The following is a 25162-nucleotide window of genomic DNA, read 5'->3' on the forward strand; positions in this document are numbered from 1 at the left end:
TAACTTCAGCTGCAATGTTCACCCGGGATATAATCATGAACATTCAGCAAAATATGGGAGGGTGATGAACATACATTGAACTATACTCTTGTACCCTTAGACCATCAGGAGAAGAGAGGGGAAGAAGCACTGCAGGCTGTTGGGGTGATGGCTGGGAAAAGATCTGTCAAGATACTGATCTGTGCCGGCAGATGAACCTGCTGTATCTGGGCTGATAATAGGACACAAAAGCTGACATATGGCAGTCCATCTGGAAAGGGTGTTTCATTTCATTTGTTAATTATCATATTTACTCTATTAAACACACCTGGCCTAGAGAAGGAGCTCAGTAAACAGCGGCATTAAACACATGATATTATTGCAGCAGTGGACAAGACAATACCTGGTGTCATTACCCCCAGAGGTGTCACAGGCAATAACAGCCAATGTTCCAGAGTGCAAATGCCACACATTTCAGCATTCAGGATGCACTGTGACAGTTGTGGTATATGTGGAGCCTTTCGTTTGTCTATAAATGAAGGATAACATTGGAAACCCATAAGTTTTGTTTATTTTGCCACATTTTTTCTCAGTTCCGTGAGTGACTGATAACATTCAGGATCTGGCGGCCTGGCTAAGTTTCTCCCTCCCTAACCTTTGTGGAGGCCCTTGAACTGGCTCCTGAGCAGACACAGTGCTGCCTGGTCAAGAGTTAATCTCGGGTCATTTCTGCAATGTGTAATCTTACATGATTGAAAATTAATGTCACATTTTTTTCTTTTCTTAGTAATGAAACAGGAGGAGGCCATTCAGCCCCACAAAGTTGCTCCGCTTTCTAATTAGATTATGGGTGACCTGTATCTTAACACCATTCACCCTTCTTGGTTTTCTAACCCTAGATACCCTTGCCTAACAAAAATCCATCAATCTCAGCTTTGAAATTTTGCATTAACCTCTCCAACCACAACAGCTTTTTCGGGGGAGAGAGCTCCAGATTTCCACTATCCTTTGTGAGATAGTACTTCCTGTCATCACCCCTGAATGGCCTAGCTCTCGTTGTAAGATTAGGCCCCTTGTTCTGGACTCCACCTTCAGAGAAAACAGTTCTCTGTCTACCCTATCAATCCCTTTAATCATCTTAAACAACTTAATTAGATCACACCTTAATCTTTTATACTCGAGGGAATACAAGCTTAGTCAATGCAACCTCACATCATTATTTAACCCTTTTATCCCCAGTAACTTTCTAGTGAATCTACACTGCAGACCTCAAGACCAGTATATTCTTCCTGAAGTGTGGGTGCCCAGAAATGATTGCTGTGCACCAGATGCAGTTTGACCAGAGCTCTCTAGCAACATTACAACTGTACTTTGCTGGCACCTCACTCAATTAATAATTCTCTGTGCTTTAGGCTGGACAGTGAGGGGTTTATTTTAACCTGTCAGTGTGGGCTGGTTTCTATGCGGCGAGCAGGGTAAAAGACCAGAAACTGCTGCCACGTCAGGAATCTGGCAGGAATTCACCGACTTCCACATTTAACCCGAGCGCAATCATTAGCACACCGGCTCCCCCACGGGACAGGCAAGTCTGAAGTTTAAGTATGTCAAGTGCAGTTCTAACCCAGGATTCTGCCTTTAACTTGGGCTTCCTGAAGCTCTCCAAGGACACCTCACAAGGTGAGAGGGCAGCAGGATTTGATGAGGCGAGAAAATGTTTAAATGCCGAGACACGACGGCTGCTGCCTTGCTGAAGTGAAAGGCTTTCGGTCACAGGGCTTGTTCTGAGGGTGTGCTTTCACTGCTTTGGAGTTGATTTCCTATATGTTGGAGATCATTTATACTGCTTTGGTTTTCTTGCCTTTGGTCTGCACTTCACCACTGTGAGCTTCTCCAGCAGTGTGGGATCTGCTTATGCACCTCTATCTTCAGCCTCTGATGAATAACAAGTGGAGCGGCACCAACAATAGCAGAAGCAGCAGGAGCAGCAGCAACCTTCTCCTCTAACCAACTGCAACATAAGGCAGAGGGGATGAGCTTAGAGCTCCAGTTCACAGGAGGTGATACCCTCAACACAGGTACGCAGGCAGAGGATCAACTTTCTCCACACAGTAAGCACCAGTGCTTCAGGAGGCTCGGACTTTCCCATGAAGGGGTTGCTGGCATTTGCAGCCTCCTGGAAGGTGACCTTCCTAATAAGTTGTCACAGTCCAAGTGGGCAGTCATTGTCAGTGGCCTCACCTCTAGCTCCTTCCAGGGATCTGCTGGTGGCATTTGTAGGATCTCCTCAATCTGCTGACCACAAAAGCAGCTCCTGGGTGGCCATTACCATGTTTGCCTGGGTCAGCTTTTACATCCGGACAGAATGAGAGGGCCCTCAGATTTGCTGAGATTTGCAGGATTCCCACAGGACAGTGAGTCATTGATTGTACACATCAGGGAATCAGGGCACCCTTAGATCACCCAGGAGTATTCAGCAACTGAAAGGGATTCCACTCCATTAATGTTCAGCTGGTATGCAACCACCGAAAGATTGTCATGCATGTCTGTGCAAGATACCCAGGGAACTACCATGATGTCTTCATCCTGCGCCAGTCAAGCTGCCACAGATATTTGCATCTCCAAACAGCGTCAGTGGATGGCTCCTTGAAGACAAGGGCTATCCTCTAAAGATGTGGCTGATGACACCTGTTGAGAAGCCCTACCACACAATCCAGGAATGGTACAACTGAAGCCACAGGAATCACAGAGCTATTACAGCACAGAGGATGCCATTTGAACTATCGTGTCTGTACCAGCTCTCCAAATGAGTGATTCACCTAGTGCTCCTCCCCTGCCTTCTCCCTGTAACCCCACACATTCTTTCTTTTCAGATAATAATCCAATTCCCTCTTGAATGCCTCGATTGAACCTGCTTCCGCCACGCTCTCAGGCAGTACATTCCTTAACCAATTGTCGAGTGAAAATATTTCCCCTCATATCTCTATTGGTTCTTTTAACAATTACCTTAATTCTGTGCCCCCTCGTTCTCAATCCCTCCACCAATGGGGACAGTGTTTCCCTATCTGCTCTGTCCAGACCCTTAGTGATTTTGAACACCTCTATCAAATCTCCTCTCAACCTTCTCTTCTCCAAGGAAAATAGTCCCAATTTCACCAATCTATCTATGTATCTGAAGTTCCTTACCCCTGGAAGCATTCTCATGAATGGAACAGAAGAGTTGTCACCGACAAGCCATCGGAATGCTGAAGATGGAATTCAGATGCCTGGACAGGTCTGAGTGGTCCTTCATTTTGCACCAGCAAGGGTTTCCTGAATGGTAGCCATCTACTGTGTCTTACACAACATCATGCAAGGGGAGGAGGAGGAGCTTGATGTGATGAAGACACTTGCAGCCTCTTAACTTCAGTGCTAAAGATGCCAAGGGTGGATTGATTCAGGCACATTTCAGTTAATCTGAGGCAGTGCAAACCATCTAACACACCAAATTTGAACCCAATGAACCCCGCACCACCCCCTGCACCCTCACCCCGGCTGAGCTCCTAGCTTGAGGCAGTCCGACAAACAAAAATTCACCCTTCTCACAGTCGTCCACTGCTTGTCTTTTACTCCTGTCATAATATTCTTCACAAGGCAGAAATGCCACTTGGTTACAATTGGGCAAGTTTGGACAATGGAGTTTTGAAATAAAGTTTACAATTGAGAAACGTGAAACCACTTTTGCCCACTGCTAAACACCCAAGTGAAAGGTCTTGTGCAACTACAAACCTTTACTCTTCCTTTTTCCACTGGTTTTATGTGCTACACCCGCTGAGGCTTCAGCAGAGCTGGAGGCAGCCTGCTCATGTCACTGTTCTGACTGCTCAAATGCCCTCAGCCAACGTCCCGTGGGTTTTGGTGTCAATGAGGGGCCAGCAAAAGATTGCCCCACTTACACTTGAGCAGGGGCAAGCGGCAAAACTCAGCCATCGGGACAGGGGGCGGAGATGGTGGAGGAGACAGGAGTGGGAGACGGTGGCACAGTGGTATTGTTGCTGATGGAGTATTCCAGAGATCCAGGGTAATGCTCTGGGGACCTGGGTTCGAATCCCATCACAGCAGATGGTGAAATTTGAATCCAATAACAAATCTGGAATTAAAAGTCTGATGATGACCATGAAACCATTGCTCATAAAAACCCATCTGGTTCACTCATGCCCTTTAGGGAAGGAAATCTGCCGTCCTTACCTGGTCTGGCCTACATGTGACTCCAGACCCACAGCGATATGGTTGGCTCTTAAATGAATAAAGGCAGTTAGGGATGGGAAAAAACTGCTGGCCTAACTAATGAATAAACAAAGATAAGCATGTGAGGCTTTGACTGGGAGTGGGGGAGATGGGGTGGTGCAGAGAGAGGGGTCAGGAAAGGAAACACTTTGAGCAGAGGTCCCATCTGTCCTGTGATCCTTCTCTGTCTCTGGCTCCACCTCCTCAGGGAAGCTTGTGGGGTATGAGAGACATGAATCAGAGCTGACAAGGCGAGAGGATCCTAAATCATCATTGTGCAGACCATCATATTTCAGTAGTTGCTGACACCAAATCAGCATGAGTGTTATATGCAGCTGTGTTACATTTAATTCTGTCACCAGGTATCTGGGAGAACCCCATCTCTCTAGCTCCAATGGCCAGGCATGCCAAGCCCCAACTTACCTCCATCTCCTCCTCCTCCGAAGCTGTTGATTGGAGATCCACCTCTGGTTCTTTATCTCTCCTTGTTGTTCCTCTACCTCTCCCTGCTGTTCTGTGCTCACTTTTGCAGGGAGAGAAAGAAGGGAGCTAGGAGCATGAGCTATGAATGTTTTGAGAGGATGGAAGGTGGTTTTGTCACTGATGGCAGAGTGTGTGGAGTTTGTATTCAAATGTATTTGTTCCACTCACCTTTCTTGCCCCAGTCGGATCATTAGACTTCTAGCAAAGCACCAGACCTCTGCTGCCCCTTCTGAGGAGGTCTCACCACACACAGGGGACATGCATCTTTCCCAACCTCTGATCCATCCCTTCTCATCACATGCCTTTCGTTTGTCTTCATCCAGGGCAAGCTTTCCCACAACAGACGGGAAAGATCCCAGACCAGGGGAGGAAGGGCCAACGCCATTGCCTTCAGTGAATTCGAGGAGGATGCCACTGAGATTTGCTGGGGAGGGCAGGGATCACTCCTTTGGGGGAGGGGAGATCGGATTGTCTCAGCAACCCAGTACAGATCACACCTTCATCAGTTCATCACATCCTGACAATCTCAGTGAGTGACATGCTGTCTTACATCCCTCTTGCTCATCAACGAAAACTCTCTTCTCTATCTTATAGGCACCAGCAGATCAAGGTTCACAAGGCAGCCCATTATAACTCCGAGCCCCCAGACCACGTCCGAAGAGGAAGCTAAGGAGGAACTGTCACTGCACTCACCTGCACCCAACACCGGTGCAGAGACACACACCTCGGCGGGGCCTAGATCTTGATTAGGCTTCTGCTGCCTGTGGGGAACAGGAGCTGTTTGCAGGCCTGTGCAGCTCACAGCATGATGTCCAAGGACACATCTGAAACGTGCACTGCTGCCTTTCCACATTGACACTCGATCCCTCAAGCTGCTGGCTCTGTTTTGACACTTTGACAATCCTTCCGTTCTGAGGGTCGCAGGCTCCCTTTAAACAGTGAAGCCAACAAGCATGCTGCAGGTCATCATTATTCCCGCTCGCTCCATTTGGTCAGGAAACTTGGAAGTCAGGTACGAATACCGTGGCTGAGTTAAAAGGCCACTTCCTGCTAAAACTCCAGTGTTCCCAATGTGCTGGCAGCCTCCACTGCAGTGAGAGGGTCTAGAAGTTAAAATTCAGCCCAGAGAGCCAATGGATTCTTCAAGCATGGTGTTACACATCAGCTTAGCTGGCGAGGGTCACTGCTTAATGATCTGAAATGGGAGCCATTGTTAATGTTTCCTGTGTTCACTGAGGACTACTACAGCTGCTCTGGATGAGATCAATTAACTCATGTTAATAGCACATCACGTGGTGGAATTCAGGGAGAAGAGTCCTTTAACCCCTGTAATAAAAACAGAAAGTGCTGGGAAAATCTCAGCAGGTCTGGCAGCATCTGTGGAGAGGGAAACAGAGTTTCGAGTCCAATACGACTTTTCATTTTAGTCTCGAACGTTAACTCTGTTTCTCTCTCCACAGATGCTGCCTGACCTGCTGAGCTTTTCCCAGCACTTTCTGTTTTTATTTCAGATTTCCAGCATCTGCAGTATTTTGCTCTTGCTTTTCCTTTAACTGTATTCAAATATCATCTTTATAATCCTTTGGACTATTTGTGTGTACATATAAATTTTGTTCTGTCATCCTCTTCGGGATTTACATTGCATCCACAGCACAGAAACAGGCCATTTGGCCCAACTGTTTAATGCTTCACATGAGCCTCCTTCTACCCGACTTCATCTAACCCGATCAGCATTGTCCTTCTGTTCCTTTTTGCCTCATATGTTTATCTGAATTCCACTTAAATCATTCCCTTCTATTCGCCCCAACGACTCTCTGTGATAGAACATTGCACGTTCTAACCGGGGTAAAGACGTTTCTCCTGAACCCCCTATTGGATTTATTAGTGATCATCATACTCTTAAGGCCTTTAGTTTTGGCCTCCCTCACACGTGGAAACACCTTGTCAAAGTCTATCCTGTCAAACCTTCTCAAACTTTTAAAGAGCTCTATAGGAGTCACAACCCGCCAGGCTTCAGAGCAATTGGAGGCCCCTCACTCCTTTAGCCGTGCTCGTCAAAGTGACGCCTTTTAGTTCTGAGGAATGGAACACTTTTCATTTTGACGGTGTGAGTATCAAGGCCGAGGCATCCCACAGCACAATGTAGACCAAAGCACCCACTCCTCTACCCCTACCTCACCCTAGGAAGTGGGCACCTGCTTCACCCGGGTTTTTTCATTATCCAAACTTACCGTCATTGTGTCTCTCGAAGTGACTTTAGCGATTAGTGCCCGTCTCCATGGGGTCGGTTAATTCATACATTTGGCTATTACCAGCAACTCATTAACGTGGAGTCCCGACAGCCAAGAGGCAGCAGAAATATCAAACTGGGCCCACAGAGCTCAGAGAACAATGTTTAAGACTCTGCACCATTCAGTTCCCTCAAGCCATGCTCTTTATTTAGGGATTATCGCTCCATTGATATGCTTAAAACTGCAGAACTCTTGTTAGTGTCTCATTGCACTGAAGTCTGTTTAAATGAATAGGCTATTTGAAAGCAATGATTATTCATCTCTCTGGGGTATTCTGAGTACTGATTGAACTGTGCAGACCAGTGAAGTTCCAGGTTTCATCTCCAGGGTTAACTGAACTCAGCTGGAGTAATGTCGGGTGGCCACAATAATGGGTCTCAAATCTTCTCGGTAAGGGAGGGTAAAAGAGGCCAGGTCTCTGGTCTCTGAACACCATCCTGTGACCTAATCGGGCTCGCCTGCGGTTGAATAACCTGGCAACGCACGTTTGAGTTTCCAACAGGAATTGTGGCTTCTTGGGGAAGATATCTTTTGTGCAGGATTGTGCCCTCTACAGCTGTGCCGTCACCAACCTTAACCTTGTTTCAAAGCCCTCTATGACCTGCTCTCTTACAATCTCTGTAACCTTCTCCAGCCTTATAACTGTTTAAGATTTCTAGGTCTCTCCAGCATCCCCATCTTGCTGATCCCAATTTTGTCACTCCAGAGACTTTAGCGCTGAATCTAAGCTGAAACCCCAGTACGCTGTGGGGGGAATGCTATAGTGTTGGAGGTGCCATCTTTGGAAAGAAACTGTCCCCTCGTGTCAAAGAAACCCATGGCACTATTTTGAAGAAGAGCGGGAAAATTATCCCTGTCCTGGTCAATATTTATCACTCAACCAGTGCCAATAAAACAGATTACCTGATCATTATCTCATTGTTTTTTTTGTGGGATCTTGCTGTGCCAGGTTTCCTACATTACAATAGTAACTAGATTTCAAAAGTACTTAATTGGCTGCAAAGTGCTTTAGGATGTCCTGAGTTTGCAACAGTTCATTCAGTTCTGTTGAAGGGTCATTCAGACTCGAAACGTTAACTGTGTTCCTCTCCGCAGATGCTGCCAGACCTGCTGAGTTTTTCCAGGTATTTTTGTTTTTGTTTTGGATTTCCAGCATCCACAGTTTTTTGCTTTTTACTCTCTCCACTTGCCTGGATGAGTGCAGCTCCCACATCACTCAAGAAGCTTGACACCATCCAGGACAAAACAGCCCGCTTGGTTAGCACCCCATCCAAAAACATTCACTCCCTCCACCACCGACGCACAGTGGCAGCAGTGTGTACCATCTACAAGATGCACTGCAGGAGCTCACCAAGGCTCCTTAGGCAGCACCTTGTAAATCCACAGCCTCCACCATCTAGAAGGACAAGGGCAGCAGATAGATGGGAACAACACCACCTCCAAGCTCCCCACCAAGTCACACACCATTCTGACTTGGAACTATATCGCCGCTCCTTCACTGTCACTGGGTCAAAATCCTGGAACACCCTTCCTAACAGCACTGTGCATGTACCTACACCACATGGACTGCAGCGGTTCAAAAAGGCAGCTCACCCCCCACCTTCTCAAGGGCAATTAAAGATGGGCAATAAATGCTGGCCCAGCCAGTGAAGCCCACATCCCGTGAACCAGTAAAAGAAATTGAGATTTGGAAGGCTGCTTGGCTCTGGGAAGGAGAATAGCCAACTCTAGCCTAGCTTTCCCTCAATATTCACCTTCAGGCAAAGAGCACTGGGCAGCAATCAGAGTAAAGTGGGAGCAGTTAGTGAAATATCATGTTCAAATATTTGAATTCCCAATAACATTGAGTCTGTGTCATTTCCTCACACACAAACATATCAATGTTGATGTAAACTATTACTTTCTAAAGGGATGTTTTACTATATAAATGCAAGTTGGTGTTGTTGACGTTGTGCTGATGGAGCTATCCTTTTTCATTTTTCTTCTTTGCTGAGACGTGGGCATTGCCGATAAGGCCAGCTTCCAGAATTGCTCTTGAACTGTGTGGAAAACTAGGCCATTTCAGAGCCAACCACACTGCTGTGGGACTGGAGTCACATGTAGGCCAGACCAGGGCCGGAATGTTCCGGTTTCGAAACTAAATGCAGCTGCGGGCGGGTCCCACGGTGCGCATCCCACTGCTTGGAACGGCGGGGAGTCACGCCACGTTTGGATGCTCATTAATTATGCGCAGCCGAGTATCTCACCTAATCACCCGACGGGTCAGGAGCTGATTCATTCACGCTGCTGTTAGCTGGCGGGGTCGAAGGTCCAGGCGCCATATTTGAAGGCCACCGGAGCACACCCATCTCACTCTCTCCAGCCCACCTGTCTCCAGGAGACCGTTAGAGGTGTTGTCAAGCCAAAAGTAGAAGGCAGCCCCCCACTTCAGCCACAACGTCCTCTAGGCCTTGATAAGAGGAGTGCGGGTGGGTAGGGATCTGCTTTAATCCCTGGGATGGCTCCAAAGAGCACACCAGCCTCACCTCTCCAGCCTGCGATGTCATGGCAGAGGACGTCAGCACAGCTGGCCAGTGCACGTGAAACACTATCCAGTGCAGGAAGAGGATGAATGGTCTCATCCGCTCCGCTCGGGTAAGTCACCCTTCAGCTCCCTCCAATATCAAACTCTTATCATAGCATCATGTACTCAGAGGGCCAATCTCTTCAGGGATCTCACACAACCATTAGCAGGGGACACGTCACCACTGATTGTCTCACGGAAACTTTCAGTCACCACCATCCCATCCATCATGCTGCTCACACTCCACCCTCAACCCCTTCTGGGGAGGGCTCACCACACACAGGGGGCATGTATCTTTCCCAAACTCTGCTCCATCCCTTCTCATCACATTCTTCTTTTGTCTTCATCCGGACCAAGCTTGCCCACAACAGACGGGAAAGATCCCAGACCAAGGGAGGGAGGGCGGACATCATAACCCTCACGGAATTCAAGGAGGATGCTGCCAAAGTCGCTGAGGAGGACAGGGATCGCTCCTGTGGGGGAGGGGAGATCAGATTACCTTAGCAACCCAGAATGGATCACACCTTCACGAGTTCAACACATCCTGACAATCACAGTGAGTGACACGCAGCCTTATATTCCTCTTGCTCATCAGCTAAAACTCTCTTCGCTATCTTATAGGCACCAGGAGGTCGAGGCCGACAAGACAGCCCATCATAAGTCCCAGCCCCCAGACCACGTCCGAAGAGGAAGCTAAGGAAGAACCGTCACAGCGTTCACCCGCACACACCACCAGCTCAGATACACAAACCTCGGTGGGGCATAGCTCTTGATCAGGCTCGGGGTCAGGGGGGCGATGAGTGTCAGCCTGACACCCCGGGGGTCTCCTCTCAGGACACTCCAAGGGTGTCCAGCCATTCAGAGTCCCCTCTGCCTGTGACCCCCTCCCCTCCAGCTGCTCAGGCCGAGGGGGGTGCATCTGCCCCTGGGCAGGAGACCCTTATAAGGGTCCCCAGGCCTTGGGCCACCAGAGGATTTCCACCAAAGTCATCACAGGCATCAAGACGTAGCAGGCAGCAGCTGCCTCCACCTCTGCTGTGGATGTCGGGGCTGCACCCAGGCTTAGTGGCAGGGTTAGGAAAATTAAGAAATTTTGATGTCTCTTTTGGCTCACGGGTGCGTTACCACTAAAAAAAAATTGCACTTTTGTAATTACATTTGATGTCCCTGTGAGTGACCTGGTCAACTGAAGGCGTTGTGATTATGTACATTTGAATCCTCTTATTTCAAGGTTTATCCATCCCCCCACTCGGTGACAGTCTCCCTCTGTGAGATTCACATTCATGTGATGTCAACATCACTGAAGATAGTCTCCACACCCTTGTGTGATGAAATCTTTACTAGAAGTGTGTAATGTATGCGCTTCTAAACCTTCTTCCTCATTGCTCTCGTTGTTGAGCAGACTCTCACTTCCCAGAACAAGTGCATATAGAGGGCAGCACGGACCTTTGCAGACATCATGGCCTGGTGAATCATGAGGCCAGAAGGTACAAGTGTCAATGCTGGACTCGTTCTCGAACCAATTGAGATGAAAGGGAATGGTATTGAGGGCCAGGAGAACTGTAGCCATCTCCCCCTGCCTTCACTTTACTCCTCCTGGAATCTGGTGCCGATTAAAGTGTCACGGGTATGTCTCCCACGTCTTGCTTCCTCTGTGGTGTTGTCGCATTCAAACTGACCCTCATCACACTCTTGAGATTCCTGGGCCTCCTGCCCTCCATCCTCCGAAGAGCTCTCATCCTCCTCCATTTCACCCTCTGGCAAGGGATCACCTCTTTGCAGTGCCAGATTGTGAAGGGCGCAACACACAGTGATGATGCGTGAAACCCTATTGGAGATGTACTGTAGTGCACCACCTGAACGGTCCAAACATCTGAAGTGCATCTTCAGAATCCCAATGCTCTGCTCTATTAGGGAGAGTGTGCAGCTGTGAGCAGCATTGTACCTCTCCTCGGAACGACTCTGAGGGATGCCAATGTCATCAGCCAGTGTTTTAATGGGTAGCCCTTATCCCCAAGCAGCAATCCCTGCAGACATTCAGGCTCTTCAAAAACCTCAGACACCTGGGAGTGACTCAGAATGTATGAATCATGGCAACTCCCAGGGCTGCACAAACCTGCATCATGTTATCCGGTGATCACACACCAATTGTACATTGATGGAATGGTAGCCTTTGGGGTTTATAAACTTTAGGGGCTGCTGCCATGGAACCCTTAAAGCCACAATGATACAGTCGATTGCGCCCTGCACCCTTGGGAAGCCTGGATGGCTGCGAAGCCCGAATCTCACAGCCTGGCTATCGTAATCCAGAGCGAACCTCACATAGTGATGTCCCTTCCTGTAAAGAGCACCTATGACCTCCTTTATGCATCTATGTGTTGTGGACTGCAAGATGCTGCAGAGGTCCCCTGTTGATCCCTGGAATGACCCACAGGCAAAGAAATTGAGCATGGCAGTCACCTTTAAAGCCACTGGCAAGGGATATCCTCCAACTCGACGGGACATCAGGTCTTCACGAAGAATGTGGCAGATGTGATCTACCAGAGCTCGGGACAAGGGCAGATATGCCTGGCATTGTCTCTCACTCATCTGTAGATAGAAGAGTCTTGTTCGGTACACTCTTGGTCTGGCAACTCGCCCTGTTGTCTGAGTCTCTCCTCCTGACCCTCTTGTTCATTCCCTGGATCCCCTTGACCCTGGACCTCAGGCCGGGCTTCCTCCTGGAGCTGCACTCTGCATCACCTCCCCCACTTTCACCTCCTGCATTACATTAGGACCCTCAAAAAGGCAAAATTCAGCCCTGGATCCATTTTTGCTTTTACCATCTCTCTGAAATGAAAGATTGAAGACATTAATGATTAATGGAGATAATCAAAATATTGAAGCTCACCACCTGTCATCTTTGGCAACTGTAATGGTCTATAGTGGTTTCTGCCCTACTTGTATTGTCGCTGATGCTGTCTTGTCTTTGAGGCATCACCACCCACACCGAGGTGACCAAGGTGCCACCCCAGAAACGTGACATCAGAATCCCTGATTGCTATGAGAAGGTTTGAATGACAAGCGCTACCTAACCCAGTTCAGTGCCCCAATCTCCGATCTGACATTCTAATGAACAATAAGTTGCTGATGATTAACGACTGGAGGTCCTTTGGCCCATTAGGAATGCCAATTCCGGAGAGCATGTGACTGGCCTCCATTAGCGGAATGCCATATATGCTGCACCTGTGCCTCCTCCCCAATTTCCTGCATTCCCTAATTATACATTCCGATGTGTTAATGTTGAGATGCAGTGAATGTAATGTTAAGCCATTGACTTCTGAGTATCCCTGTTACAGCGCTGATAAAGGCATTGGCTCCCAATGGCTTTCTTTCCAAGTAGGTCTTCCTCCTCTCTCTCTAATCAGACTCCAGTTAACTCCAGCTAGTTAGAGGGCGCCCCCAGAAAGGGCCCCTTAGTGCAGCGATGTGCTCCTCCCACACAGCCTCAGACCCCTCCCGTTCAGGATTGCTTCCACTTTCAATTTATAACTGCGCCATAACTCGGGTAGGGCAAGATGGTGGTTCTGTTACTATTATTTCAAAAGGAGCTTCGATCCTCCCCCTCTCACTGTCCGTGTCCCAGAAATCAACCTGGAACCTCACAATGTGAAGGTAGAGCTCCCTCCTGTTATTCTCCAGCCTCCCCAAATAATACAGGATCCCATAGCTGTTGTGGTGGACATTCCTACCCTCCTCCCAAGCCCATCATACTGAAGTGTCCATGGCCCATGTGGACCTGTACCCTCCCCATCTAGAGGCTGTGTGCACTGTCACCTACTGAGGTGAACCCTCCCAGATAAACTTCACATACCCACACCCACCCCCCATTTTTATTATGCTCTCCCCAATTGCAAGCTGCAGATTGCCATCACCCATACCACCTAGAGCCTAGTACAGCCCATGGCCAGTGACTGGGAGACAGCCCTGCAAGCTGTGCATTATTCCTATTCAGCACACAGCCCTTGCCCCTCCCTAGGGTTCATTTTTATTCATTCACGGGATGTGGGCTTCGCTGGCTCGGCCAGAATTTATTGCCCATCCCTAGTTGCCCTTGAGAAGGTGGTGGTGAGCTGCCTTCTTGAACCGCTGCAGTCCATGTGGTGTAGGTACACCCACAGTGCTGTTACGGAGGGAGTTCCAGGATTTTGACTCAGCGACAGTGAAGGAACGGCGATATATTTCCAAGTCAGGATGGTGAGTGACTTGGAGGGAAACTTCCAGGTGGTGGTGTTCTCATCTATCTGCTGCCCTTGTCCTTCTAAATGGCAGTGGTCATGGGTTTGGAAGGTGCTGTCTAAGGAGCCTTGGTGAGTTCCTGCAGTGCATCTTGTAGATGGTACACACTGCTGCTACTGTGCGTTGGTGGTGGAGGGAGTGAATGTTTGTGGATGTGGCACCAATCAAGTGGCCTGCTTTGTCCTGGACGGTGTCGAGCTTCTTGAGTGTTGTGGGAGTTGCACTCATCCAGGCAAGTGGGGATTATTCCATCACACTCCTGACTTGTGCCCTGTAGATGGTGGACAGGCTTTGGGGAGTCAGGAGGTGAGTTACTTGTCACAAGATTCCCAGCTTCTGACCTGCTCTTGTAGCCACAGCATTTATATGGCTAGTCTAGTTCAGTTTCTGGTCAATGGTAACCCCCAGGATTTTGATAGTGGGGGATTCAGTGATGGTAATGCCATTGAACCTCAAGGGGTGATGGTTAGATTCTCTCTTGTTGGAGATGGTCATTGCCTGGAACTTGTGTGGCGCGAATGTTACTTGCCACTTGTCAGCCCAGGCCTGGATATTGTCCAGGTCTTGCTGCATTTGGACATGGACTGCTTCAGTATCTGAGGAGTCGTGAATGGTGCTGAACATTATGCAATCGTCAGCGAACATCCCCACTCCTGACCTTATGATGGAAGGAAGGTCATTGATAAGCAGCTGAAGTTGGTTTGGCTGAGGACACTACCCTGAGTACACTGTGCTCCCACTGATTACTCCTGCAGCATGCCCGCTGCACCCCATCATTACCTCTACTCTCTGACTGTTGACTGTGAGGCCCAGAGAGTCCCAGGACTGTCTCTGCTCTGACCCCTGACTGCAAGCCTCAGGCCAATGGCTTTTCCTTTCACTGAGTTCGCCATTGCCCTCAGGACTGAAGACTACATTGTCTCCCTTCCAAACCCCATCTCACCCCCCCCCCCACCCTTATGAGTCTCCGTGTGACCTATCCCTCTTGTGCCACAGTAACACACCCCCTCTTTCCTATTCAAGAGTCTGTGAGCATCCCCTCCCATTCATATATGTGATATCCCTTTCACTCCCTTGTTTGTCAGCGTTTCAGTTACCCTTCTCGAGCTCCAGCTTCCCACTTCTCGGTCTACCCTCTGCTTCCCATCGTTCCCCCCTCCTCTTCCACCTCTTTGCAAAGCCTTCCTGCCCCTCTGCCTTCCACTTTCCCCACACAACCCTTTGCAAAGCCTCCCTTCGCCTTTGCCCCCCTGTGTTGACCTTTCCCCACCCACCCCCACCTTCACCTCCCCCAACCCCTTCCCAGGTCGAAAGGCTGGTTTCTGAATGCTCGGCCCTGTCTTGGTACTGGTGACCAGTGCTGCCGTTCTGGACAATGGTACTACCCACCGGGACCAGACCACCCCTGCACCTCCACCCTGGTCATAATACTGGTCAGTGTGTGAAAGTTGAGCCCTGCCTGAGTACCGCCACACAGTGCTGTCCTTGTGACTCTGGAGGCAACTACCGGAAACAGACCAACTCAAAAGCCCCAGCAGTGTGGCATTTCATTGGCATCGCAATGCGACTGGCACAGTGCTATTGAAAGCAGGCTATATATGTTTCACCCACCTTGAAGCCATGCGCAAAGTGAGGTCTGACCTCTGCACCCCTTTTTCACAGGATCACAGCATCTTTACAATGCAGAAGGAGGCCATTCGGCCCATCGAGTCGGCACTGGCTCCCCGAAAGCGCATTCCACCTAGTCCCACTCCCATGCCTTATCCCCCTGTAACCTTGCACATTCTCTCTTTTCAGGTAGCAATCAAACGGGATTCAGACTGATATGATTTCCCACCGGCATGATGCAAGATTGGAAGGGTTGTGATTCCGACGAGAAGCTAATTTAATGAGCTTTCATGAGATGGTAATAAATCCAAGTGGCGCTCACACCACTGCTCAGCAGGATACCTGACCCACCGTTAAGCCGCCATCGGGAGAATCGCAAACTATTTTTACGCTGCCGAGTTTCCGATTTTTTGGCTCCTAGTAGATTCTCCGCTCCTGCCCATCGCAAAACCCGCCTCGGGCAGGATGGGAAAATTCTGCCCCAGGTAAGATTTCCTTCCCTAAAGGACATTAGTGGACCACAGATGGGTTTAGTGGTCACTATTACTAACAGCAGCTTTCAATTCCAGATTTCTTTTTAATTGAATTCAAAACTGCAACAGCTACTGTGGCAGAATTTGAACCCTTATCCCTGAATTACTAGTCCAGTGACATGACCACTACACCGCCATCTCTTGTGAATGGCTAAAATTTGCATTTAAACAATGATAACAGGTTATTCCTGAGCCTTGTCATCAGTTTGAGTGCACCACTACTAATGTCTAGTGACAAGTGATGATGGAGTCAATTGCCATCAATATACACAAGATACCATTTTTTAAAAAAAGCATTATTGAACCAGAAACACAAGGCAGATTACTTAGCCCCTGCAGACTGACCAGAATCAATATTTCTCCAGAACTGAAGAGTGAGAGATAAATAATCTTTAGTAATGGAATGAGTAAAAAAAGAGGAGGGGCAGGGGGAGAGGCTGCTGCTGGGGCAATGAGAAGGTAGTAGTGGAATTATTGTTGAATGATTCAACAGGTCCACTCTTTGCCTCAGTCAAGCATTGAAAAGAAGCATTGAAGAAACGAAGGAATTAAAAGATGAGTGAATATCTAAGGCAGCAGAAGTCCTAAAGAGGAGGCTGGGAAATGGGAGAGATGGAAAACACAGAAGAAATGAATTCTCAATGAGTTCAAGTGCTCAGGTTTTTTTTCCCATCACTCCCAATTGCCTAAGGTTTAATTCAGCTCTTAGCTCACCCTCGATCTCATGATAGATTCATAGGCCAGGTGTCAATAGGTAAACTTTATTAATAGGCTTACTTTTGTCCTGCCTTGAGGTAATAGCTCTCTATAAGCGGGTGTTAATTTATTATTGTTACTGAACATCTGTGTGATGAGCCAGCTTGCACTACTGTTTGTGGCGGGGGGTGGGGGGGGCGGGGTGATAACAGGTGGCAACCTTGTGGAAGGGTGGGTGCAGGAGTGGAGGAGGGTCAGCCCCTGTAGTCATAAGATCAATGTACTTATAGACCTCATGACTTCTTAATGCCTGGTGTCAAAGGAAGCTCTGTCTCGTTAGTATTGCAACAGCTTTTAGGAGAATGTTCCAGCTTCTGGGTTGTTTTAGAAGGGCATTTGATAAATGTTTCTAACAAGGCAGTTTGTTAGGTTTGCCAAAATACACAACCACACTCTCACTACAGGATCCCAGATTGCGTCTCCTGTCCACGAGGAAAGTTCTTTTTTTTAAAAAAAGAAAGGAAACATGTATTTATTCTAATTTTATCTCACTCCCCCCACCTTGTTTGAAGGATGACAGCAAAAGCCTTTCTTTGTTAATAGGGATGGCAGGATTGGACTTGGAACGGTGAGTTAATCTGACAAAAGTTAGCCAAGGCCCACTTGTGCAAATTAGCCACTGGTTGGGAGTCCCTAGCCTAACAAGAACCCTAAGATTCCTGCATTACAGCATTGACTACACTTCCAAAGTACTGCATTGGTTGCAGGGAGCTTAGGGATGTCCTGAGGATGTGAAAGGCTCTATAGAAGCGTGTGCTCTCTATTAACGCTTTCAGAAAATGTGTTTACACCACCTTCAAGGCAAAGATGCCACCCTTATTTACTGTGGTTATTCAAGCTGGATCAAACTATTGCCAAATTCTACAATACTAGTGTAGCCAAACGTGGGCACAGATATGTGCCAATGGCAAGAAAAAAATTGCATTTATATAGCACCTTTCACGACCTTACTCCCAATATATTTGACAGCCAGTTAATAACTTTATACTGTCACTGTTGTCATGTAGGAAATGTGGCAGACAATTTGTGCAAAGACTGGTCTCAAATAACCAATTTGCTAGTGACTAGACCGTTTATTGATGTTGGTTAAAGAATAAATATTGGCCAGGGCACTGGGAGGAGTGGCTCTGCATTTCTTTGGAATAGCGCCTTGGGATTTTTTACATCTGTCTGTGAGGGCGGATGGTGCCTTGGCTTAATGTCTCATCCAGCAGTTTAGCACTCCCTCAGAGCTACACTGGGAATGTCAGTCTAGATTGTGTGTTCAAAGTCTGGAGAGGGGTTTAAACCATGATGCTGTGACTCAGCGGTGAGAGGGCATATTATCAGGGACCTTAACCACAACAGGTAAAAGGACCTGTTTTCCAGGGCAAGCTGTGTTTTATCCACACTCCTCTGTAATGCGGAGCTGTGCCCAGATGGGACAAGGATTTGCTGGATGACAGATGGCACTTATTCCAGTCCCAGAAGTCTGGCCAAAAATTAAAGCGAGTGAAAAGGGACTGAGCTGGTTTAATAAAAACAAAAATGGGGAAAAAAAAGAGGAAAATCTATGTAATTCAACTATTTGTTCCATGGAGAAGGTGAGATGTTATGCGTGTAAACTAAATAAATAAAGCACTTATTCATACATTTAAAAAAAATGAATGTTGGAGGGAGGGAAAATGTTGAGATTGAGGAAAGAGAGAATCCCTTTAAAAAGAGGTAGGTGAAATTCTTGCAATTTATAAAAATCTGCCAAAAGATCTAAAAATGCTTCACACAGTGAATTGCTAATCCACACTCTAAGTTGTCAGTACTGACGCCCAAGAATTCAGTTAGTCACATAACCTCAAATACAAAATTAAACCTGTAGTGAAAATAGCATTCTTAATCCAATATTTCTGCTTGCAGTTTTAAATGAAAAGTGAAAAGAAAGCAACTGAATGTCTGTATATAACTGTATATGTCTGTATATGTATATGTCTGTATATGACTGCAATTCAAAAGTACACAGTTGGCTATAAGGCATTTTGGGGTTGTGAAAGGCACTGTTTAAATGCAAGTTCTTTTTACATTTCTTCCCTGGGCTTCTGCCCTCCCACGACAAGCCCATTACTCAGTCAGCCTCACCCCTCTCTACCTCTGTAACCTCCTCTAGCCCTACAAACCTTTGAGATCTCTGCACTGCTCCAATATTGGCCAATTGTTAATTGCCCAATCACTGATGGCTATACATTCAGCTGCCTATTCCCTAAGCTCTGGAACTCCCTCCTGCTTCTCTACCTCTCTCTCTCCTTTAAGTCATTCCTTAAAACCTACCTCTTTGACCAAGGTTTTGATTGGCAGAATGTAGCAAGTAGTGTACCCCAGTGACCTTCACTGTGGTCTCATCTTTTGGCAATACATATGAATGACTGGAATGAAAGTATCTCCAAGTTTGCAGACAGCACTAAGAGGCATAGTAAGTGGTGTAGATGGGAGCAAGGAGTTACAAGGGGGTCATAGACTAAATGAGTGAGCAAAACGATGGCAGATGGAGTTCAATGTGGTCACCATGAGTTCATGTGTGAGGTCATCCACTTGGCAATGGAGAAAAACAAATTGCAACATTTTCCGGCAGGGAGACTAAGAACAGTGGATTTCCTTGCACAAGACCATGCTTTCAAATCAATTAAATGGGACAAAAAGTAATCAAATAGCTAATAGAATGGTTGTCTTTACTTCAAGAAGGTTGGAATACAAAGGTGAGCAAACGATGTTTCAGATTATACAGAGCCTTCAGTTACACCTAATACTGCATCTCGAATACTGTGTTCAAATTTAGGTACCAATCCTCATGAAAGAAATATTGGCCTTGGACAGGGCAACACCAGGGCTTAAAGAGTTAAATTACGAAGAGCGGGTTGCATAAACTTGGCTTATATTTCCTTGGGCTGACAAGACTGGGAGTGTAATCTAATCAAGATCTTCAAAGCGACAAAGGGTTTCAATAGGGTCGGTATTGAGGAACCATTTTGCCTGGTTGGCAAAGCCAGGATAAGTGGGCATAATCTTAAAATCGGAGCTAGGCTATTCAGGAGTGAAATCGGGAAGCGTTCTTTTCACACAAAGAGTAGTGGAGATTTGGAATCCTCTCCCCCTGAAGATATGGTTTGTTGAACCAAATGAAATTTTCAAGGTTGAGATTGGTAGATTTTTGTTGAGTGAGGGCATCAACGGATGAGGAGAAAGGGCGGGTAAATGGAGTTTAAATGAAGGCCTATGGCAGGAGGATTGCCAGAGGAAAACATCCACCCAGAAACCACTTTCTCATCATGGACTCCACTTCTCACCCACTAGGCTTTGATCTCTCACGGCGACAGTGGGCCCTTTTAAAGTGTTCCCGGGGCTGGCCAAGGTCTCTGTGCAGTTACCCAACATCAGCGGGGTCGCCAAGACCATCCAGGCTGTAGCTGTGGTGCGGTCCAAACAATGACTCACATTGTGGAGGAGTGTCCGTTGACTAAACTTGAAAGCGGGATTCAAGAGCTCCATCTAGCCGCTGACGAGGCTTTGCAACTTCACACATGCTAAATGCATAATAGAATAAATAATGGAGTTGAGGTACAGATCAGCCATGATCTAACCGAATGGTGGAACAGGATTGAGGGCTGAGTGAGCTGCCCCTGTTCTTAAGCTCCACCCCTCCCTCGACCAAATGAAAATCAGATGAACTGTTTCCGGTACAGTGCTAAGGGCAGTGCTGCACTGTCAGAGGTGCCATCATTTAGATGGCAGGGTTAAACCAAGGCCCCATTCGCCATAAAAGACCCCATGGCATAACTATGGAGAAGAGCAGGGAAGCTTTCCCTAGTATCAGAACAAAAAAAATGCTGGAAAAACTCAGCAGGTCTGGCAGCATCTGTGGGGATAGAAACAGAATGAACGTTCCCCAGTCCGTATGGCTCTTCCTCAGAGCGCCCTGGTGTCCTGCCTAATGTTAATTCGTCTATCAACACCATGGGCTGGATTTCACTCATACCCTGTCGGTGGGTTTGAAGACTGGGGACGTGTAAAACCCAGCGGGTGGCCTCCCTGCCATCGACCCACACTCCCGCGACCTGTCTGAAATTATATAGTGGGCAGGGAGGCTTTAATGGCCACTTAAGGGCCCATTTAACGGCGGGGTAGGTCCACCCCATGAGGCAAGCCTGGCAGCTTTAGCAGCGCGGGCTGGTGTCGGTCGAGTGCGGAGGGTCCTCCTTTGCGGGTTCCCGGGGCTCATTGGAGTTACTCCCCCAAAGGTCATTCCCCCTTTTATCCTCCTCCCTGGCCTCTTGAACCCGCCACCCCCACCTCCCTCACCAGGACAGACTGGGATGCCCTGGCGAGGTGTACCTGGGCTGCTCGGAGCGATGGGATTGTGTATAATCCCAGCAGTGGCCCCCCCGCTCCTGGCTGGCGTGGCTGGGACTACAGAGCTGTTGGCCATCCAATTGGGCGATGCCTCTAAGGCGAGACCCCCCCCCTCCTGAGAAAGGGGCGGAGGTCTTGCCTCAGTCTTGCTTACAGTTCCTGCGGGACAGCGGTCGGGATGGTGGGCAGGTTCCCCCCCAGACCTACAGCTGGTGACCAGGGCCCCCTGTCAAATTCAGCCCCGCCGGAGTAGATTATCCACCCATGATCCCATTGCTGTTGGGGGGGGCGGGGGGGGCTTACTATGTACAAACTGGCGGCTGTGTTCCCTCCATTCCAACAGTGACTTAGGCTCCAGCACTTCACTTCACTGGCGCTACATGAAGCGCTTGGGGGGGCGCCACTGAAGCGGTGAAAGGCGCTATATAAATGCAAGCTCTTTGTTGCACTTTTCGCTGGGATGTTGCTAGCTGTCACGACAGTGTCCGCAGCAGGAGTCTCTGGCCTCTTGTAATGGGGTTGAGCGTTAGGAGAAATGTTAAGTGTGCGAAAGAAGCAGCGTTAATAGCAGAGCAGGGGAGGGGAGAGGAGAGAGGGGAGGGAGGGCAGAGGAGAGAGGGGAGGGAGGGGAGAGGAGAGAGGGGAGGGAGGGGAGAGGAGAGAGGGGAGGGAGGGGAGAGGAGAGAGGGGAGGGAGGGGAGAGGAGAGAGGGGAGGGAGGGGAGAGGAGAGGAGAGGAGAGGGAGGGAGAGAGGGAGAGGGAGAGAGGGAGAGGGGGAGGGAGAGAGAGAGGGAGGGAGGGAGAGGGAGGAGGGGAGAGGGAGGAGAGGGGTGGGGGGGGGAGAGAGGAGTGGAGGGGGGGAAGTACTTTTTTAGATACGAACCAAATCTTCAAGTGTTGTGGGAAGTGCCTGAGGACATGCAGAAAGTGGGGCGGTGGGGGTTTTGGAATAGAAAGTCCGCCCTGCCCTGTTAACTCTGCCCTTCAACTGGTGTGTGAGAGGGAGGGAGGGGAGGGAAATCTCTGTGTCGCTCCGAGGTTCCAGCCCCCTTTGCTGCAGACATTGGTGGAGTCTGTGTGTCTTTGAAGTCAGGTCCTACTTGCTGGTTTCTATCCTAGGGCTGGAGAATCAATCAGACACTAGGAGCTCCTTCAGCGGGGAAGTCACAGAGAGAGAGAGACACAACTTCATCTAGTCACTGCAAGGCAAAGTGGATCTTTTATTCCTGGTCGGTCACCCCCCCCGCCCCCCCCTCTCTCCCTCTCTCTCACTCCGAAACTTTTCCCCACTCAGAGAGAGAGATCATTGGAAATGGTGGGAATTTCTGGCTCTTACCAGGGTGAGTAAACTCTGCTGTTTCACTCGGTTAAAACTGCCTTTGTTCGCTTCTGATGGGAATGGAGGCGGTGGAGGAGAGATTGTAAACTTTCTGTTTTTTCCAAAATGTTCTCCCGGAGAGGTTGAAGGTTTTCTCTCTCCCCAGCCACCCCCACCAACTTTTTTTTTAAAAAAGAAAACGCCTTAAAGATAATTGATCAAAAAGAGAGCAATAGTCAGTGTGTGACATGTTGCTCTGGGACTCCGCACAACTTTTTTTCCCCAAGGGTTTGAGTACGTGCCGTGTGTTGATGCTAAACGTGGTCATTGTGTTCTCGTGTCCTTGGGCAATGTGACAGATGGGGGTATGTTCTCAGTGCATTGAGCTGACGATGTCTTTCTGAGGACTGGGTTATAATCCTTGTTTTTTACATGCAGGGTGCAAATTAAAACAATAGAAGGTGCAACTACTTGCAGTTATATTTCAATCTGATTCTTAAAAAAACATGAGTCGAGCACAATTCCCTTTATAGATTCATTTTTCTTGTCTTTGCCTATGAAAAACACACAAGACAGGATATCGGTTTAATCTGCACCGTTTCTTTGTTCACTCCGTAACAGTTGGTCGTGAACTTGTTTTTGACTTGTAATTGTGTTTCGCCTGCCTCACATTTTACCCTGCACCAAACTGTAATTGCATAACTGTTCAGAACCGTGCTCTCTATCTGTTATATACACAGTCAGGAATGGTCTGTATCTGTTGTATACACAGTCAGGAATGGTCTGTATCTGTTGTATACACGGTCAGGAATGGTCTGTATCTGTTGTATACACAGTCAGGAATGGTCTGTATCTGTTGTATACACGATCAGGAATGGTCTGTATCTGTTGTATACACAGTCAGGAATGGTCTGTATCTGTTGTATGCACAGTCAGGAATGGTCTGTATCTGTTGTAAGCACAGTCAGGAATGGTCTGTATCTGTTGTATGCACAGTCAGGAATGGTCTGTATCTGTTGTATGCACAGTCAGGAATGGTCTGTATCTGTTGTAAGCACAGTCAGGAATGGTCTGTATCTGTTGTATGCACAGTCAGGAATGGTCTGTATCTGTTGTATGCACAGTCAGGAATGGTCTGTATCTGTTGTATGCACAGTCAGGAATGGTCTGTATCTGTTGTATGCACAGTCAGGAATGGTCTGTATCTGTTGTATGCACAGTCAGGAATGGTCTGTATCTGTTGTATGCACAGTCAGGAATTGTCTGATGTACAGAGTCAGGGACAGTCCTGTATCTGTCATATACAAGATCAGGAATGCTCTGTATCTGTCGTATACATGATCAGGAACGGTCCTGTATCTGTCGTATACACGATCGGGAACGGTCCTGTATCTGTCGTATACACGATTAGGAACGGTCCTGTATCTTCTGTCGTATACACGATCAGGAATGCTCTGTGTCTGTCGTATACATGATCAGGAACGGTCCTGTATCTGTCGTATACACGATCAGGAATGGTCCTGTATCTGTCGTATACACGATTAGGAACGGTCCTGTATCTGTCGTATACACGATTAGGAACGGTCCTGTATCTGTCGTATACACGATTAGGAACGGTCCTGTATCTTCTGTCGTATACACGATCAGGAACGGTCCTGTATCTTCTGTCGTATACACGATCAGGAACAGTCCTGTATCTGTTGTATACACAATCAGGAACAGTCCTGTATCTGTTGTATACACGATCAGGAACGGTCTGATATTTGTTAAGGAAATAGCCAGGTGTGGTGCAATGTTTGTTGCATGGTCATGGCAATGCACTGGGTAATGGGGTGTATATGGTCTTTCATTTTGCCATATCTATTAGATGCACAGTAAATAATGGTGCAGTTTTTCAGGCAGTGATAAAATAAGAAACAGAAGCAGGATAGGCCATTTTGCACTTTGAGCCTGCTCTGCCATTCAATTATATCATGGCTAATCTTCTACTTCAACTCCACCTTCTCACATTAACCCACATCCCTTTAATATCCAAAAATCTATCGATCCCTGTCCTGAATATGCTCAATGACTGAACAAACACAAATCTCTAGGATAAAGGATTCCAAAGATCCACAGCCCTCTGAAGGATGAAATTTCTCCTCATCTCATTCGTAAATATGCGACATGTTATCTTAATGCTGTGACCCCTGGTTCTGGACGCTCAGCCTTGGGAAATAGTCTCTCAACATATACGCTCTCAATTCTAATCTAATGTCTAACTCAGTGATTCACAGGTGACAACTCTCAATTTACTGCCGCCGCTCTCTGTTCTTGCATTAATTCTGGCATTTCTGCTCTGTCATTTACTCTCTCAATTTTTAGCCCTATTTTTAACTGTACAGAGCCACCAGGCATAACAGGACAAATGTCTTGCTTCCTTTTCCTGTCTTTATTTACTTGGCCCGACACAACTCCAGGCACATGGCCCCTTCATCAGTTCTAAACTTTTCCAGGATCAGCTTCTTACCTGGTTTTATTGGGGAATCTTCACCTGAGCATCTCAATGTTGGAGAATCGTGCTCCTATGAAACTAGATTCTTCGCCCAGTTATTAGGTTGTGATACTTTACAACATGATGCGATTCTGCCAAGGCCACTTCCCACGGGCATCTGTTTTATGTGTAACTTGCATTTTTTGTTGGCACCTAATAACATGGAGAAACCTCACAAGG

The 25162-nt window shown here is 47.7% G+C and overlaps 1 protein-coding gene across 1 annotated transcript in view; it reads left to right on the plus strand.

Annotated features, from left to right (window-relative positions):
• Nucleotides 1-22184: 22184 nt before the first annotated feature.
• LOC144688410 (protein CBFA2T1-like) overlaps nt 22185-25162 on the plus strand; it is a 144008-nt gene continuing 141030 nt past the window's right edge. The window contains exon 1 of the mRNA XM_078554905.1: nt 22185-22471. Within this exon, the coding sequence (XP_078411031.1) occupies nt 22444-22471 (28 nt within the window). The 5' untranslated portion in view covers nt 22185-22443. The remainder of the gene's footprint in view (nt 22472-25162) is intronic.

The sequence above is a fragment of the Cetorhinus maximus genome, chromosome 13 (genome assembly GCF_964194155.1).
Source record: "Cetorhinus maximus chromosome 13, sCetMax3.hap1.1, whole genome shotgun sequence".
NCBI lineage: Eukaryota > Metazoa > Chordata > Chondrichthyes > Lamniformes > Cetorhinidae > Cetorhinus > Cetorhinus maximus.